Here is a 17,886-nt window from a genome sequence, read left to right on the forward strand (position 1 = left end):
TCTCTTTTATATAAATCAGTTTACAAAAATGCACCCTTGAGCTGCGGTAACTATGATCTATCCTCTTCTATATCGAAAACTATGAGAAAAAAATTATACAAGTATGTCAATCACTCATCCCATTAACAAATAATAACATGTGACATTATCATGATTCATATAAGTTACCTGTACGCACACTGACCATCTGCTGTCTTGGTGGTTATGGTCAGATGAACAATATGGCCAGGACGAATAGAAGAAATAGTGTACGCACTTCTACGCTTTCCCATTGTCGGTGGCGGATCTGACAACTAGTGGCACTTCAATCGCTAGGATCCATCTGTTATCTGAAGTCAGATACCTCGAAAATATATTTCTCGCATGTTTAATGATGAAAGTTGCAAGGGGTTGTTAATATGCTTTGTTGTTGAGAGTTATGTAGATGTCTTCAATTTGTTGTGCTTTGAATTAACCACTGACAAAAGAATATTGTGTGGTGGTTTACAAAAAAATTACAAAAATTCTGTACAGATTTGTTTCGGGTTGTAGATTTGAATACAGCAGAAATAGTGTAACAAGACATTTCTTTTCATCTCTCAAAGAAAAAGATGAGTTTGGAAAGTGGGCCAGAGCGATTCCGAGGAAAGATAGGCAGCTTTCGGTAACTAACCAATCAGACTGTTTTAATATAAAACGTCATAAGATAGCAATACCGCGAGTGCGTTGAAAATTACAACCAAGAGTTGTACCTCACATTTTCCCTAATTTACCGAAATGATGAAATATATGAAAATAAACGTTGTGGAGTGGTAATATTCGATGAGGTCAAATTCAGAGAAGAAATTCAATTTAATAATTTTATTATTCCCTTAAAGTGGACGTGGAGATCTCACGTCTGATGTCCAAAAGAAACAATTAACAAATCATGGATTAGTATTTATGCAAGATTGGATTCAACTAATTGCTATTTATGCCAGCAGAAATGCTACTCCAGGTGACATTCTCGCCAAAATCTTATAAAAGTTATACTACAATTAGAAGCAGTTGGGACGAGAGTAGTCGGTTTCACTTGTGATGGTAGTCAAATAGAAAGGCCTGGAAGTCTTAGAAATCAATGGAAAAAATTTCCAGCATAATACTATATTCCTAATCCATTCGACGACAAAAAGAAAGATACGGGCATTCTAAGATTTTGTGCACATACTGAAATGCATAAGAAATTATTTCCATGATAAAATCGAACTATCTTGCAAGGAGAAAAATGTCAATTTCAGTTTTTATAGGAGATTTTTTAAGGAAGACTTATCTGGATGTGTAAATGTGTCGGGTTTGTCCCAAGTTTGACAACAGCTCATTTAGATCTCTTGTCCTTTAAGAGAATGGATGCCACCAGACTCGCATTCCAACTCTTTAGCAACAGTGTCGTCAAAGGCTTCAAATTTTATCGAGAATTAGGATCATCGGGTTTTGAAGGCCGCTGCATTAAATTCACACATTTCTGCTAAGGCTCTTTATAAAGACTCTTCTGATCACTAATTCCTTACTGATTTTCTTCAGTGTCTCACAACTACAACCAACACATTTGCATCTGCTACAACAATGTTTAGTAGTAACCTTGCAGAGTACCTTAGAAATGAGCGAATGGCTCTGGAGCATACGATACAAATATATCCTAACAGGGAAACTCGCCCAAGACCCCTTGGAACATCACTTCGGAATTTTGTCTTCACTCAGTTCAGATGACCATCCTTCGACGATAGATTTCCTCCATATGCATTTACTACGAAGCAGATCCTTCTTAACATTGCTGGAAACTCTGAAACGAAAAGTGATGATGAACTACTCACATCGTTTGTGAACCAAATGCGAACATTTGCGCGAAATGTGGAATTACTCAACAAGACAGTTAGGAAGTCTGTAGAAACCTGTATAAAAGGAAAAAAATGTTATTCATGAAACAATACATGGTCAATACTGGGAAAGTGTTGTGCCCGAGTTGGTGAATACCACTCCTGCTGCGTTCATTGACATGTTTAGTGTATTATGTGGCTGGTTATGTAGTAAATCATTCCTCTAAGTTTATTGCGTGTACCCTCTGTGCCCTTCGACAGGAATGTAATAGGTCTAAACATTGTGCAGCTCTCACCCAAATCAAAGATTACCAATCAGGTAGGAAGGTCAGTTTTTTTAACTCATACCTCCCAAGCTGTATATGACGTACTTATTCAAACAGAATTGAAAATTAAAGAAAAAATTAGCTCAGTAAGTGCAATATGGGATGAGATCTATCTTGATGCTCTTTCGTTCCAGTCTTCAGGAGCAGGTTGCAGAGAACACATCAATATTATTCCGAAATTAGTCTACCACTATTTAAAGTGCCGATTCTTCTTCAGGACAAAGTAAATCCAAAGATTTTTACAAGCTCGTAAATCCGTCAAGTCATCTCTCAAACTCTCAAAGGTAGCAAGCAACTAATCATGGTGAGTAATTTAATTCATTTATAGGCACATAAAATATCATTCAACTCTTTATTTACTAGCATTTCGTAGGTTTTTCTGTCCCTGAATTCGCAACTTTTTACGAAAAGATTATTTAAATAATGAACATATAATTGCTTTCACAACGTTTCAGATCCCATTGTATTTTCTGTTACGAATGTTTATAATAGTAATACCTGATGGAAGACTATTAATTATGAATAAGAGATTATAAAGGTATTTCTTAAGTTACGAATAGCCATGTTAAATGGAAGAAATTTGCTTTTAAAAAGGACTACATTCAGCGTAACAAGTACTGTGAATTCCTTCTGAGTCTGCGCTTAGCAGTAACAGTGCCGTGTTGCCCCAGATCCATGTAAGCTCACAGAGTGCGTACACTATTTCTTCTATTCATCCTGATATGGCTAATGCTCACAAGTGCCTCTCCTCTGAAACTGTATGTTGCTACTGTAGACAAATTTTCAAACTTCTGAAGTTTGCTTGCCCGACTTCACTATGATTTTTATTGCAGTAGCACAAGCATTCAAACTGGAATGACAAGTTCACATTATGCATAATATAAGCCTATCAGCTATCAGTGAATGCTGCTAATTATGAAAAAATTATGTAATTCCAGAAAGTTTTATTCAGTATCAGTATATATAGCTAAGAATTATAATGCTTGTATAGGGATGGTCGAAACAACAGCATTTTAGTTTAGACTTAAAATTGAGGATGCAAGGAAAAAAAAAAATGTTAAATTAAGGATACAAGGAAAAAAATGTTAACCTTGTGAACCAGTAATCATGAAGTTTAAAGATTCTAACTGAATCAAAATGCTACAAAAATTATGTATTCAAATTATGTCTTATAAGAATTGTGACTTAGTATCCAAATATTCAAAATTTAACTACACCTGAGGACATTTTTTTCCAATATAAAGAAATGACACTGCTCAAACACAAATACATAACAAATAGGCCTAATGCAATTGAAAAGATAAAAAGGAGTACTAGTAATGATTAATTGGAGGGTTTTTTTAAAAAAAACAACCATAGTCCTGGTTGAGGTTCTGGCTGATATGTACATCTATTATCAGACAGTACATCTCACTTGATATGTGTCAGAGAAAGAAAAATTGTTTGTATGCATCTGAAGTCTGACTATTGTTTTTTTTTTTATCCAATGCCACCAAGTTGTCTTTTCGACATTTCTGGTCTTCTCTCCTGGCCGTGGCTTAATTGTAACCCACTTCTGAGGTTGGGGCGCCTGGAAGGCGGAGTTACATTACCCCGATGATGTGATAGGATGATTATGATAATGTATTGCCAGGAGAGGTCTTAAATCTAAACTTAACCTAAATTCCAGACCATGGACGAACACAGGAAAAATTCCTGTGCTTTAACCGGGAATCGAACCCGGGACCTCATGAACTATAGCCAAAAGCTCTGACCACTAGACCATGAGGCTGGCCAGTCTGACAATTTAATATTTAGCTAGTCAGTGATGTATGCAATGGAGGGGAAAAGAACTGGTCACCCTATTCCATTATCTCCTGGCTTACTTGCCTCATAAGTAGTGCCTTCTTGGTATCACTTCTGAGGTTCAGACCTGTCTTCGAACAGTTGACTAAATAATGAGAGTCCAAAAACATACATTTTCAGGAGAAACAAGATACTATCTGGCAGGAGTGTTGTTGACACTTCAAGGTCTTGTTAAAATTCATCATGCCACTTCTTAAGGTGTTATAAAAACTTGTGAAAACTGAAGTACATATTTTACAATGTAAATTGTCACACAGAAATACATGTGTAAATTTAGGTAAGTGTGGACAATGGTTGTTTTAAGAAAAAATACTCTGTTGTGGCTGAAGTGTGCCTCCCCTTTAATCTTCTTTTTCTTTATTATATCCTGTTTCTTCTCCTTTCCTTGCTTACATTTCTTCCATGGGATTACTTCTGCACCTAAAGTAGACGCATCAAAAAAATGACTTTCATACTCCATCAGCAAGTCTATCGTGCTTTCAAAAAGGAGTATGTTAATAGTTTTTAGTAGCCTTCTATGGATATAAAAATGAAACTCAGAACGTAAGATTATTTAGGGCCAAATTAAAGAAGTACCTAATTTCTCACGCCTTCTATTGTGCAGGTGAATTCATGACACTCAACAACGCTTCATGAAATTGATACTAAAACTTTGTGTTGTACTAGTAGATTATATTGTAAACCTCTTCTGTATATATTTCAACTAGACTGTAACTATAAATTAAGACTTTATAGTAGTATTAAACTTTTTGACTTGTTTCATATTATAGCTGTGCAGTAATGTACAAATAGCATGGAATGTTAATAAATACCAGTGGCGAAGCTACATTCATGCAACTGGGTATTCTAAAATTCATACCTTATATTTTTTTGTAGATGAACTCCAGTCGGCGTGTTTTTCGCTCTGCAAGGATGTCGATGATGCGTTCTTTGAAGATGTCATCCCTGGAAAGACTGTTTAACAAACCCTTCTCAATAGCCAGAGTACTCAAATTGCTCAGTCTAGAATCTGACATGGAGTTCCTTAAAAATGTCTTAACTCTCTTCAATGCACTCATACTTCGTTCACTCGACGCAGTAGATACAGGGAAGGTGAGAATCAGTCTTATGAACCGCACTGTTTCTTGATAGATTTTTCTAAGCCACTGTTCAAAAAATATTTCAGCAACAAACCTGCAGGCAAATGCTTTGTTTGGTCAGAATAAACGTTTGTGAGTTCATTTGGAAGCTGTTCACTGTCAAAGTATGGATACTTTTTTACCAATGCACTCAACTTAAGTGACGGAAACACTGATCTATAAGCAGGGAACTGTTTTTCATCGAATAATTCAACAAAATTAAAGTTTTTAAGATCTTCAAATCTCGATTCCATCTGTGTCACTATGGTATCAATTATTTCAAAAGCTAGGACTTGTAGTGTCATAAATGATCCTGATCCTGCCTCATTGTACAGCACCTTAGCATCTTTGATGCACTCCTCAGCAGTTTCCTGATTTCTAAGAGATTTTACATTCGTTATAGCAAGTTTTACTTCATGATTGCAAATGCTGATATTTGATGTACACTTTATTTGCAACACACTGTATAAGTGGTCAATGTAAACAAATATTTTCTGATAAAAACACAACAAGAAAATGAAGGTTGGATCTTCTAATCTTCTTAACAAACCAACAGCGCCATTATAGGAATCTCCATCCCAGTCTTCATCATTGTCAATAATATGAGACATCGCTCTTCTTAGTTCCTGAAAGTGAGCAGTTATAGTTGCTGTAGCTCTAGAGTGATAATTCCAGCGCGTAGTGCTTACTTGAGGGAGTTTGAAACCTGCCTCTCTTAAAAGCATAGATCTTTTTGAAGATTTACTGAAAAATGTGTGAAAGGCTGTCAAATCATAAACAAAGAGACGAACTTTCTTAATCGTTTTGGCACCATACAAAAGTACCAGATTAAGTCTGTGAGCGTAACAATGAATGAACATTGCACTAGGGCACTGCTGCTTAATTATCGCATTAACCCCACCACGAGAGCCTGACATCACTGGAGCACCATCATAAGTTTGACAGATGAGCTTATTTTCAACTTTGCTGCCTTTCATCACATTCAAGATAACAGTTGATAAACCTTCGGCGGTTTTGTCTTTTGATACATCAAAGAATCCTAAAAACCGTTCTTGTACTGAATCGTTCACACAATAACGAAATATAACACTCATCTGTGATTTACAAGACACATCTAGTGTTTCATTTGCTTGAACTGACACGAATTCCGCCAAGTCTAATTCCTTCTGAATTGTTTCCTTGACTACTAATGTTGCACATTCAATTAATTCATTTTTGATTTCACTTGAAGTCCCTTTAAAGCCCGATATGGATTCCAACTTTTCTCTAACAAACTGCTCTTCTTGCGCAAGCATGTCCAATATTTCTAGGTAATTGCCTTTATTTTCTGACTGATCGCTGTCACCGTGTCCACGAAATGAGAGCCCTTGCTTTCCTAAGAAGCAGATGACTTGAATCAGTCTGCCAAGATATCGTCTATTGCGACTCACCATTTCGTTGTGCTTGAGACTCGAGAGCCGAGCCGCTTCTGATAGAGCATGCTCTATTCTGAGTTGTCCCAGAAGATGATATCGTTCCCAATTAAGAATATGTTTCTTAGAAATTTGATGCTTTCGTGCTCTACGATGGAAGTTTTTCATACATGCAATCCCAGTTTCACTCCATTCTTTATTATCGCCTTCACCACCAAACAGAAGACAAACGTAACAATGCATCATGCCGGTCGTTACACTTGCTGTTAACCATTCATATTGCTCATACCACTGAGACTGAAACTTACGTGACTGATGTTTATCACGCTGTACAATGTTTAGATGAGGTTTTGGTCTTCTCTCTTTCACTGCACATTTCTCTTCATAGGACAACGAAGAAAATGGTCTTGATTTCAGATACACTATTAGATCACTACACTGATCCATGTTTTTAAACTCACAAACAAACATGAACTGAAATACCGCTCTCATTTCACTCCATCGCGTGGTTATTTAAAGACGCTGCTGCTAACCAATACAGTCATGCTCCTGCGTCGAAAAGTGTCATTAGAAAAAGTTCGTTTTCACGAAATATTCTTTACCAACCGTTAAATGTATTTTCAATTTTCACGTTCGTTTCAGTAGCTAATCTAATTCTAATTCTATACTATAAGTGTATTCGTAGTACCGAAATACCGCACCCACAGTTGACTGAATAAAAACGAAAAGTGAATAATGGATGATACACGATAATAATGAACACAACTGCACTTTATGGAAACAGACCGACGAAAAATGAATACTGTCCTCTAGTATAAGTATCGCAGATCTTTTTGTCACTTGTGAGGAAAGAGGAAGTTAGCAATCAAGTGACAGGAAGTGATGGTCCTGTGCAGGATTGGGTCAAGCAAAGGGACTCGGGTAGACAAGGGAGAAGCATTGACACCAAGGAAAGTATACACAGTTGCTTAGAAGAAATCGACCTGTAGGCGAGACGCCTCCATTACTTTTAAACTAAAATACAGTAGGTCTACTAAAAGAGGATGAACAAGAGAGATCGTTCTTAATGTATAAAATTTTATGAGGAAATAACCAGAATAGTAAAAAATAAGTAGCAGATGCAAACAAGATGTCTAACAAATGTGAAGGCCACACCTGTGGAGTAACGGTAGCGCGTCTGGCCGCGAAACCTGGTGGCCCGGGTTCGATTCCCGGTCGGGGCAAATTACTTGGTTGAGGTTTTTTCCGGGGTTTTCCCTCAACCCAATATGAGCAAATGCTGGGTAACTTTCGGTGCTCGACTCTGGACTCATTTCACCGGCATTATCACCATCTCATTCAGACGCTAAATAACCTAAGATGTTGATAAAGCGTTGTAAGATAATCTACTTAAAAATAAGAAAAACAAAGGTGAAGAGGATTTTGCCTGAACAAAAATAACATGAAGCTGAAGGATTATCAATGAGTGAATCAGGGAAGAAACTTCAATGCAAAAGACCGCTATTGATATTGACGACTTTGACAAATGGAGATCATAATAATAACAAAATACAATGAAAGCAGTAGTGATAGTGTTGTGGAAAATTTTCTAACAATAACAATAAACTCACAGTCTGAAACGTTTTATTAGATTTGGTTTTCTTAACTTATTGGCATTATAGGACTATTTACACGAGTTCTGAGTGTACTTCTACTGTCACGGTGTTTGGCAGGATGGTGTCTGTAGGGGGTTGCAGCTGGTTGGGAGACATACAAATTGGACAGTGACTCGCTTCTTTGTTTAACATTTAACATTTCAGGGGCCAAAAAGATCTGCGATACTTTTTTTATACCATAATTTCTCACACACTGACAGACAGTGTTGTCAGATCTTGAAAAAATATTTCCGGAGGTTGTAATGAAAAAAATCCGGAGATTTGTCAACAATTTCCGAAGGCACTTTCGAAAATCACATAAAATGTTATTATAACCTTCTAACTATTACAATACATGAACCTATAATAAAAAGATTTCTACTTTAATTTTTCTACTCACCAATTTGATTAGTAGTCACCACCTTCCTCTCATAGATATTTCTCCAGATCAGATATGTACGTTTTTATGCGTTACATATTTTATATTGGTCCATACCTGTGGAGTAACGGTCAGCGCGTCTGGCTGCGAAACCAGGTGGCCCGGGTTCGAATCCCGGTCGGGGCAAGTTACCTGGTTGAGGTTTTTCCGGGGTTTTCCCTCAACCCAATACGAGCAAATGCTGGGTAACTTTCGGTGCTGGACCCCGGACTCATTTCACCGGCATTATCACCTTCATTTCATTCAGACGCTAAATAACCTAGATGTTGATACAGCGTCGTAAAATAACCCAATAAAATAAATAAAAATATATTTTATATTTAGGGAAGCATTAGTAGTCAAGCTATAAAATATTAACAAAACTTTAACTATCTAATGTTCATCTACCAGTTTTAATGTATGCCAGAGATTGGTTTTTCTTAAAAAAAAATAATAAATAATTTCCTACATTAAAAAATCCGGAGATTACAACTTTATTTCCTATTTTTCCGGGAAGATAAAAAATTCCGAAGATTTCCGGAAATTTCCGGAGACCTGGCAACACTGCTGACAGACTGCAGCTTTGCCAACCATGGCCGAATTCGGCTAAACGTAGCTTTTAGCAGAATTGTCGTAGTCGAATGGCAAAGTGTAGCCGAATGAGATTCGATCGAATGACCATTTGTGAATACTCGATTTTATTTGTAAACACGTTCTTCTGTCAAATTTTATTTTCTCACACTCTAATAACCATAAGAAGTTTCTCGCTTCCTCAAAAAAATTACGGAAACATAAAAGAAAATTTAAGTTAGGACTGAATTCCGGACACTGCGACCATTATTTATGGCAAGGAAAACTTTATTATTTTCAGTTTTCTTTTCCTGTTATGTGAATTGCGCCCATTGTTTAATGGTCAATTCCTGGATTCGTGAATTCGCCGACACCTGACAGTGTCTTTATTGGGAGTCGTCTATGCAACAAAAATGAACTGGCCCTAAATTAATGAATGACATTTCCAACACATCCGCCTTCGAACATTGTAACTATAGCATAGGTCATAGATTCTGGTTATTACTCTGTGAATGTGTGTTGCTTCATTTTGGTATTTGTAGCTGAATTTCGGACCTTTGTAGCAGACTCACTAGTATTAAGGTTGGTAACGCTGAATGACACGTCCGGAGCATGTCCAGAGTCTAGGCTCTTCCCAGACTTCACAGCACACGGTTTAGCATTAGTGACGTATGCAAGCACTCCGCTTGGCGCATGCGCATATGCTTTCTCTATCAGCTGCAGCGAGCCTGATTTGAAGCAGTCTCCTCATTCAGTGAGTGTATAACTCATTGGTGAGTAGCCATAATGTAGTTGTGCGCTGGTCCCGCGCCGAGGAGCTAGCGTCAATCCTTCCGTAACTAGAGAGCATAATACCGAAAACTAGAGATTTCATTTACTTATACCAATGGAAACAGGAAAATGAAAATGCGCTTATTTCTTGAAAATCCCATGGGTATTCTAAGGCTCACAGATTACCCTTCAGCTTCGCCCCTGATAAATACCAGTGGCGTAGCATCAATGTAAGCTAAAAAGCTCACCTTCACCAGTTAATAATAATAATTTCATAATAAACCTGCCGTTTATGAACAAAATTATTTATTAATTTTAATAGAGTTTATATTTATGCGTTAAATATTGTGATGCGGCAGCTCAGGATGATTTGTGATGCAGCAGTAAACAAGAAGCCTGCACACACCAGCTTCCAAGCAGACTGGTTTCTTTCACTTATTCTTCTGTGTAACCCATCCCTCAGATTCTCCATCCCTTTCTAACTAAACTACCCTTGTCGCAAGGCACGGAAGAAGCTAGCTTTTACATTAAAAGTTTCCGAGTTATCCCTTTCGTGAGGGTTTGTTCAGTTGAAGTGTTAGTGTGCATTGTGGCTGATATAATAAATAATGAGTGAAATAACAGTTCCTGACACCAATTTACTTGAATTTTTAGGACAATTCTATTATCAAGACTGACTTACGAACAAAAGAGCGATTTAAATAACAAATGACGGTGTCTATTTGTTAGAGATATGTGTAAACCATGAAATCATATTTTACTACGTACCATTTGAGGTCATGCCTTATTGGTGTTACGAGGTTCCAACCAATCTTCGGATTGCTGGCTTGACATTGACTACTATTTATTTTAAGACTATATTTTTGTAATACGTTTTCTCATATATAGGCCTACATGAAAGACAACTTGAGTTAGCTTCCCCTGCTCAAAATTTCATGCTACGCCACTGATAAATACAATACAATACAGTACTTCTTAACGACCATGACAATTCATTGCCAAAGTATTTTTCTCTGAGGTGGCCTTTGCAGCGAATCTACTACAGTTTAAAATTGAATGGATAAATATTTGAAGGTGATTCATTCATTCATTCATTCATTCATAGTGTTCTGCCAAGGGACAGGTCTTCCACTGCAAAACCCGCATTCTCTAGTTTTTTCTATTTTCTGCCTTCCTCTTAGTCTCCGCATATGATCTATATATCTTAATGTCTATCATCTAATATCTTTTTCTGCCCTGAACTTTTCTCCCGTTCACAATTCCTTTCAGTGCATCCTTCAGAAGGCAGTTTCTTCTCAACCAGTGACCACAAGATGATATGACTGGGATATTTGTAAATGCTACAATCGTCCTGGCTGGACAATGACTGTTTTCACAAAAAAAAAAAAAATCTTTGAACTATGGTTGTTTTATGAAAACCAGTGAAAATTTCCACTCTTACAACATAGGCCTATGGTGTTTTTTCCCCCTAACAACTAATTCTGTAGATGGCGCTACAATACACTCACCATATGCTTAATATCTCAAATTTGTATTTTTTGGACTATGATTTTTTTTTTTTTCAAAAAACCCTTCAATTTTAATAGTTTTTGTAGCAGTAATGGTACTGATTTTGAATTCCTCTCCACTACTTTAATGAAGTTTCCGCAGAAATGTGTTGTTAATTAATGTCGAGTTTTTAGCAGTGAAGCCATTGATTAACTCTCTTCCTCTCCAATATTTTTCACAAAAAGTGGGTTTAGAGGAAAGGACTGGGCATCATTGAAAATGATTCTGACCTATTTCTTCCTGAAGACTGCACAATGGACAAAGTGATGAAAAAATAACTCCAATTTTGTTCAAGTACTTTGAAAAAGTGGCGTGAAATCTTGAGGAGAGTCCATTGCGTAAAATTCCCTTTTAGCACACACAAAACTTGCCTCTGCAAAGCACTTCAGAAGCCTGAAGGCTTTTAAATGAGTAATTTCCTGACCTCTTTGATTCTGTCATGAAAAAACAAACAGAAAAACATCCTGAATCAACATCTTACCTTTCACCATGGGTTCAGAATGAATTCATCCACCTAATGGCAATCAACATTCGGCAGAGGTTACTAAGAAGCATACTTGAAGTCAAGTTAATGTTTTACTCGAGTCCTGATCAAGCACATCGAGAGCAATTGTCTGAGATACACTACATGGAAATTGATTTTGAGAAAAAAAACAGTAGTCTACTTATTGGAGAGTCTTTCCTTGGCTTCAATGAAATAAATCAGAAGGATGAGGAGAGCTTGGTTGAAGCAAGCTATAAGTGGATGAAATGGATATAATTATGAGATTATTGATCTCACTGCTACAATAATGCTGGACATAGAAGTGTGTTAGTCAAAGATTAAGGAGGTAACTCGGCAATGTTTGTAAATTGTAGCGATCACTCACTAAATTTGGTGGGTATACATGCAGCAAAACAGATCTATTGATGACGACATTTTTCAGAACAATCGAAATCTTCTACATCGACTTGCTCAATACAGCACTGGGAAAAACTGTAATGTGTTATTCCTGTGGTTTGAAAGTCGGAGTCAAAAATTACGTGGCGTGCAACAGAAGAAGTTGTAAAGCCCATCAGCAAGTACATTGAAGACATACTTCAGGCCACAACAGGTGATGAGAACAAGAACAATGAAACAAGACGTGATGCGTGACAGCTACCTATACTGTACACAAGCTTCTTGTAGGGTGACCAGGTTTTTAGGCATAAAAAACAGGACCCATTCCTAAAAGTGGTTTTGTAAAGCACTGTCTTAGGCTTTTGCTATTTATCTTTTTTTTTTAGTAGATCATTTTACGACGCTTTATCAACAGCTTAGGTTATTTAGCATCTGAATGAGATGAAGGTGATAATGCTAGTGAAATGAGTCTGTGGTCCAGCACAGAAAGTTACCCAGCATTTGCTCATATTGGGTTGAGGGAAAACCCCCGAAAAAACCTCAACCAGGTAACTTGCCCCGACCAGGAATCGAACCCGGGCCACCTGGTTTCGTGGCTAGACACGCTAACCATTACTCCACAGGTGTACTACTTATCTTACAAATCATGTGTCTGAACTTCATATCAAAGCAGTAATCAGTTTTAATATTCATATACATATTCATTTACTGCAGCCAACTGATCACATACGTGATATGGGACAAAAGTGACACATAATTACTAAGCTACAACAGAATTAAAATACAACATATGAAATTTCAACATTAATTATAAATAATTTCAACATTAATTCTAAACAATTTCAACATTAACAAATAACAACCACAAGAATAGGTATAACACTTTACAAGACAAATCACATTTCATTCAGCAGTCTAGAGTCAATTTCGACCAATGCATTCTTCATGAGAAGACATCCTTCTCGAAGTCAGGATCTGGAAAAGAGGAAGTAAAATTTTTGAAGTAAGGCATTCTCTTCTATTCAGTTATGCCAGTTTTCAATAAATTCGTTCATACTTTAAAAGCAGTTTTTGATTAAAATTTTGTAAAGAGCTTTCTTAAATTTTTGATGTGCAGATATTTCTTTAAGATAATTTTGTAGGTCATTATACATAACAAGACCAGCATGAATGAAACTGTTTTTATATAGAGTTGTGTTAAAACTTTCAGTAAAAATATTATCTTTATTTCTTGTATTGTGCTGGTGTGTGTCTGAATTTGTGATAAAGCTATACAAATTACATTTGATAAAATTTAAAGTTTGATAAATATAAATACAGGATAATGACAAGGTATGTAATTTTTTTAAGAATGGCCTTCAACTGGTAGTTTGAGATACTTGAACTATGGCTCTAATAGCTCTCTTTTGTAGCTTAAATATTTGGATTGCATTAGGTGAATTACCCCCAAAGATTATACCATACGTTAAAATAGAGTGAAAGCATGCAAAGTACAATGTGCGAGCAGATTCAATAGACGCTGCTCTTATTAGTAATCGCAAGGCAAAGCAAATTTTACTTAATTTCTTCCTTAGTTCCTGAAGGTGTACAGATCATTTTAAATGTTCATCTAGCCATATACCAAGAAATTTTGTATTGTAAGAATATTGAATTGTTTCATTTTGATGTTCTATGACCAGCCACTCAGAATAATTGTTTTGTGAATGATGAAAAGAAATGGCTATGGTTTTCGACTTATTGATTACCAGTCTGTTTCTCTCAAACCATTCCACTAGTTGATTTATTGTCTTTTCTATAAGAAAACGCATGGTATTGTCATCTTTCCCTGATAAAAAGATACTGGTATCATCTGCAAAGAAAGTTGGTTCTCCATGACTGATGTATGACTCTAAATCGTTTATATATATAAAATAGAATTGGTCCGAGAATTGAGCCCTGTGAAACAACGTACCTATACAGTTTTTCTTAGACAGATAATTTATTAGTTTACTATTTTCTTTACAAATGATCTCTGTCCTTTGTTCACGGTTTTCCAGGTAAGAAGTAAACCAACTGTGTGCCAAGCCTCTTAAGTTCTATAGCTTTTAATTTTTCTAACAAAATAGTGTGATCCACCAAATCAAATGCTTTTGAGAGTTCTAAAAATTAACTCTATGGCCTATTCCTATTTATTTCTTGTCGATAGAGCAGTGGCGGCTCGTGAGATTTGATGTTGGGGGTTCACATATTGAATATCGGTACTCATAAATAAGTCACGACATTAATTTATAGCACTACTGTTTTCGTGTACATGAACTCGTTTTCAGAAAAAATAAACATAAAGTCAAACTGTAAGAATCAAATACTCACCTAACCCAGTAATTTGGAAGAGGATGGTGTTGCTGTTGAAAATATGTTGATCACTCTCTCGTTGAAATCTACACATTCCGTAATCATGGATTTTTCAATGGCTAGCATTGCTAAGGCCGTCAGACGTTCTTCCTTCATCGTACTTCCAAGAAACGTTTTCACCTGCTAATGTAGAAAAACATCTTTCTGCTTCCGAGGTAGACAAAGGTACTGTTGCTATTATTTTCAGGCGCTTCGACACTTCACTGAATGACACTACCACGTTATTTTCGATGAGGAATTGCAAAAGATCGACACCGGACACATTTCTGAAGTCATTTCTCATGTAGATCACTTGCAACTCAGATTTCAGTTGTTATAATTTAAGAAATGGGTATGTTTCTATTACAGATTTCAGATTTTTCTCTGGGAACATTTAGTTATAATTTGGAAAGTGTTTCGAGTCGAAAAGATTTGCTGCCAACATGTGTTTTGTAACCACAGATGTGAAATTGATTAAACCTCTAAAGATCTCCGGGTTTGATGATGATGTTTTTTCATCATGTCCTCGCAGTGCTAATTCAAATTCACCACAAAAAATGAAACAATCGATAATTTTCGATAACACATACCGATTTTTTCTCACCACATCATTATGTCTTTCAATATTTCTCCTGAACGCAGTGTCGAGTTGTTCCCCGATATCTGTTTTTCCAAGCATTTACAGAACCAATGTTGCATTCTTATGGACCACATATTCGTGTTTTTTTAATTTTTTGAGTCAGATGACTTAAATCACACACCCCTGTTTTAACCCAACTAGCATCACTTTCTTTAGCAAAGAGCAAACATGGGAAACAGAACAATTTGTTTGTGACTTCACATCCACAGATCCAGTTGTTTCTTTCATAAATTTGACGCCTGAATACTCTACGAAATGATTTACCCCTTACATGATCGATCCTGAGAAATTGATAAAAAAAAAGGGGAAGTGGTCCTTCCAGAGCCTTTATTTCAAGTTTCTTTTCAAATGGAAGAGTTGAAAAGTTGGTTGTTTGGAGAACATTAATACTATTTTCCGCCATTACAAATCACAAGTTTTATTATAGGCCTAGTTAAAAACGCACAACATCCTTACGTAAAATGTATAACGCTATTTTCCACCATTACAAATCACATGTTTTATTATTGCTAGAAACACACTTTCTTACGTAAAACGTATTTACAATAACATTAGTTTCACTGTTAGTATCGGTAGGTACCTATACAGAAGTTCGCGCCACGGGAACACAATGTTGTATAACTGCTTCAGTGCTTCGCTAAAATCAACATTTCTTACAAATTCATGAGCTAGTCCTCCCCCACACTCATCCCTTCTAAAGTGTTAACAGAAGAGAAACCTGTTCTATTCAGAGCAGTGTATATTGGAGAGTACTGCATTCTTTTGATCCGGCAAATGCCGACGCGGCGGCCATATTTACTCCTGCGGAGACTCAGTACAACGCAAGACTTGCATAGGAACACAGATTTCTAGTGCGATATTCCATTGCTATCTTGAAGAATGCGGTATTGTTGTGCAGTTTATGAATGTGTAATCAATTGTTGTTATACAAAATTAGCATTAAGTCACAAACAAGACGAGGAATATACTTCAATGATTAATTTTCTCAACGACATAATATTTTCACTGCGGGCTAAAGCAAGGAGATGCACTATCACCATTACTTCTTAACTTTGCTCTAGAATATGTCATTAGGAAAGTTCAGGTTAACAGAGAGGGTTTGGAATTGAACGGGTTACAGCCTCTTGTATATGCGCATGACATGAATATGCTAGGAGAAAATCCACAAACTATTAGGGAAAACACGGGAATTTTACTTCAAGCAAGTAAAGCAAAAGGTTTGGATGTAAATCCCGAAAAGACAAAGTATTTGATTATGTCTCGTGACCAGAATATTATACGAACTGGAAATATAAAAATTGGAAATTTATCCTTTGAAGAGGTAGAAAAATTCAAATATCTTGGAGCAACAGTAACAAATATAAATGACACTCTGGAGGAAATTAACGCAGAATAAATATGGGAAATGTTTGTTATTCGGTTGAGAAGATTTTGTCATCTAGTCTGCTGTCAAAAAATCTGAAAGTTAGAACTTATAAAACAGTTATATTATCTGTTATGTATGACTGTGAAACTTGGACTCTCACTCTGAGAGAGGAACAGAATTAACCCTTCGCTGGGCATGAGAGGTCTTTTGAGACCCCATGACCCATTTGCCAATAAACGTAACATTTTGAACGTGTCCAGTGGGGGGTTAAGAGTGTATGATAATAAGGTAATTAGGAAAATATTTGGGACTAAGCGGTGAAATCACAGGAGAATGGAGAAAGTTACACCAACACAGAACTGCACGCATTGTATTCTTGACCTGACATAATTAGGAACACTAAATCAAGACGTTTGAGATGGGCAGGACTTGTAGCACGTATGGGCGAATCCAGAAATGCATATAGTGTTAGTTAGGAAGCCGGAGGAAAAAAGGTCTTTGGGAAGGCCGTAGGTGGGAGGATAATATTAAAATGGATTTGAGGGAGGTGGGATATGATAATAGGAACTGAATTAATCTTGCACAGGAGAGGGACCGATGGCGGGCTTATGTGAGGGCGGCAATGAACCTTCGGGTTCCTTAAAAGCCATAAATAAGTAATGACAAAATATTTATAATTGAAAACATCAAGGTTGGCAAAAGGGGACGTTGGAAGCCATCCCAAACTGGTATAATATTGGTAACAAGAACAGTTTTTGATTTTCAAAAAAATTGTCTTAATAAAGCAAACTTCAAATATCTTATGCCAGATAGATGCATGTAGAATGCGTTAGAAAATTTATTTTCTGCTGTCCGTTCCATAAATCCAATCCCAGATGCAAAATAACTTAAAACGGCATTACGATTTCTCAATTTTTCTCAAAAACGAAGCATGGAAATTACGCAGATTGCGATTCTAAACAATTAATTGAGTTTCTAGGTACAGATGTAAGTAAATCCGAAACAGAAAAGTCTAGTGAAGACGAATGTTAGTAAAAGGAAATTGATATAGGCTAAATTGTAATTTAACTGAAAATATAAATAGTGACTTGAGTGAATAACAATCTCTTTATTATTTGTTGGGATCAGTTTTATTCAAAATAAAACAAAATATGTT

The 17,886-nt window shown here is 36.4% G+C and overlaps 1 protein-coding gene across 2 annotated transcripts in view; it reads right to left on the reverse strand.

Moving 5' to 3' along the window:
- Positions 1–15,415, reverse strand: part of LOC138715432 (DNA mismatch repair protein Mlh1-like) — a 50,578-nt gene extending 35,163 nt beyond the window's left edge. The window contains exon 1 of one of the 2 annotated variants that reach the window (XM_069848330.1): positions 14,704–15,415. In XM_069848330.1, coding sequence (XP_069704431.1) covers positions 14,704–14,779 — 76 coding nt within the window. In that variant the 5' untranslated portion in view covers positions 14,780–15,415. The remainder of the gene's footprint in view (positions 1–14,703) is intronic. The other variant, XM_069848331.1, reaches the window with a different exon arrangement.
- Between the last annotated feature and the right edge of the window lie 2,471 nt (positions 15,416–17,886).

The sequence above is a fragment of the Periplaneta americana genome, chromosome 15 (assembly GCF_040183065.1).
Source record: "Periplaneta americana isolate PAMFEO1 chromosome 15, P.americana_PAMFEO1_priV1, whole genome shotgun sequence".
NCBI classification, from domain to species: domain Eukaryota; kingdom Metazoa; phylum Arthropoda; class Insecta; order Blattodea; family Blattidae; genus Periplaneta; species Periplaneta americana.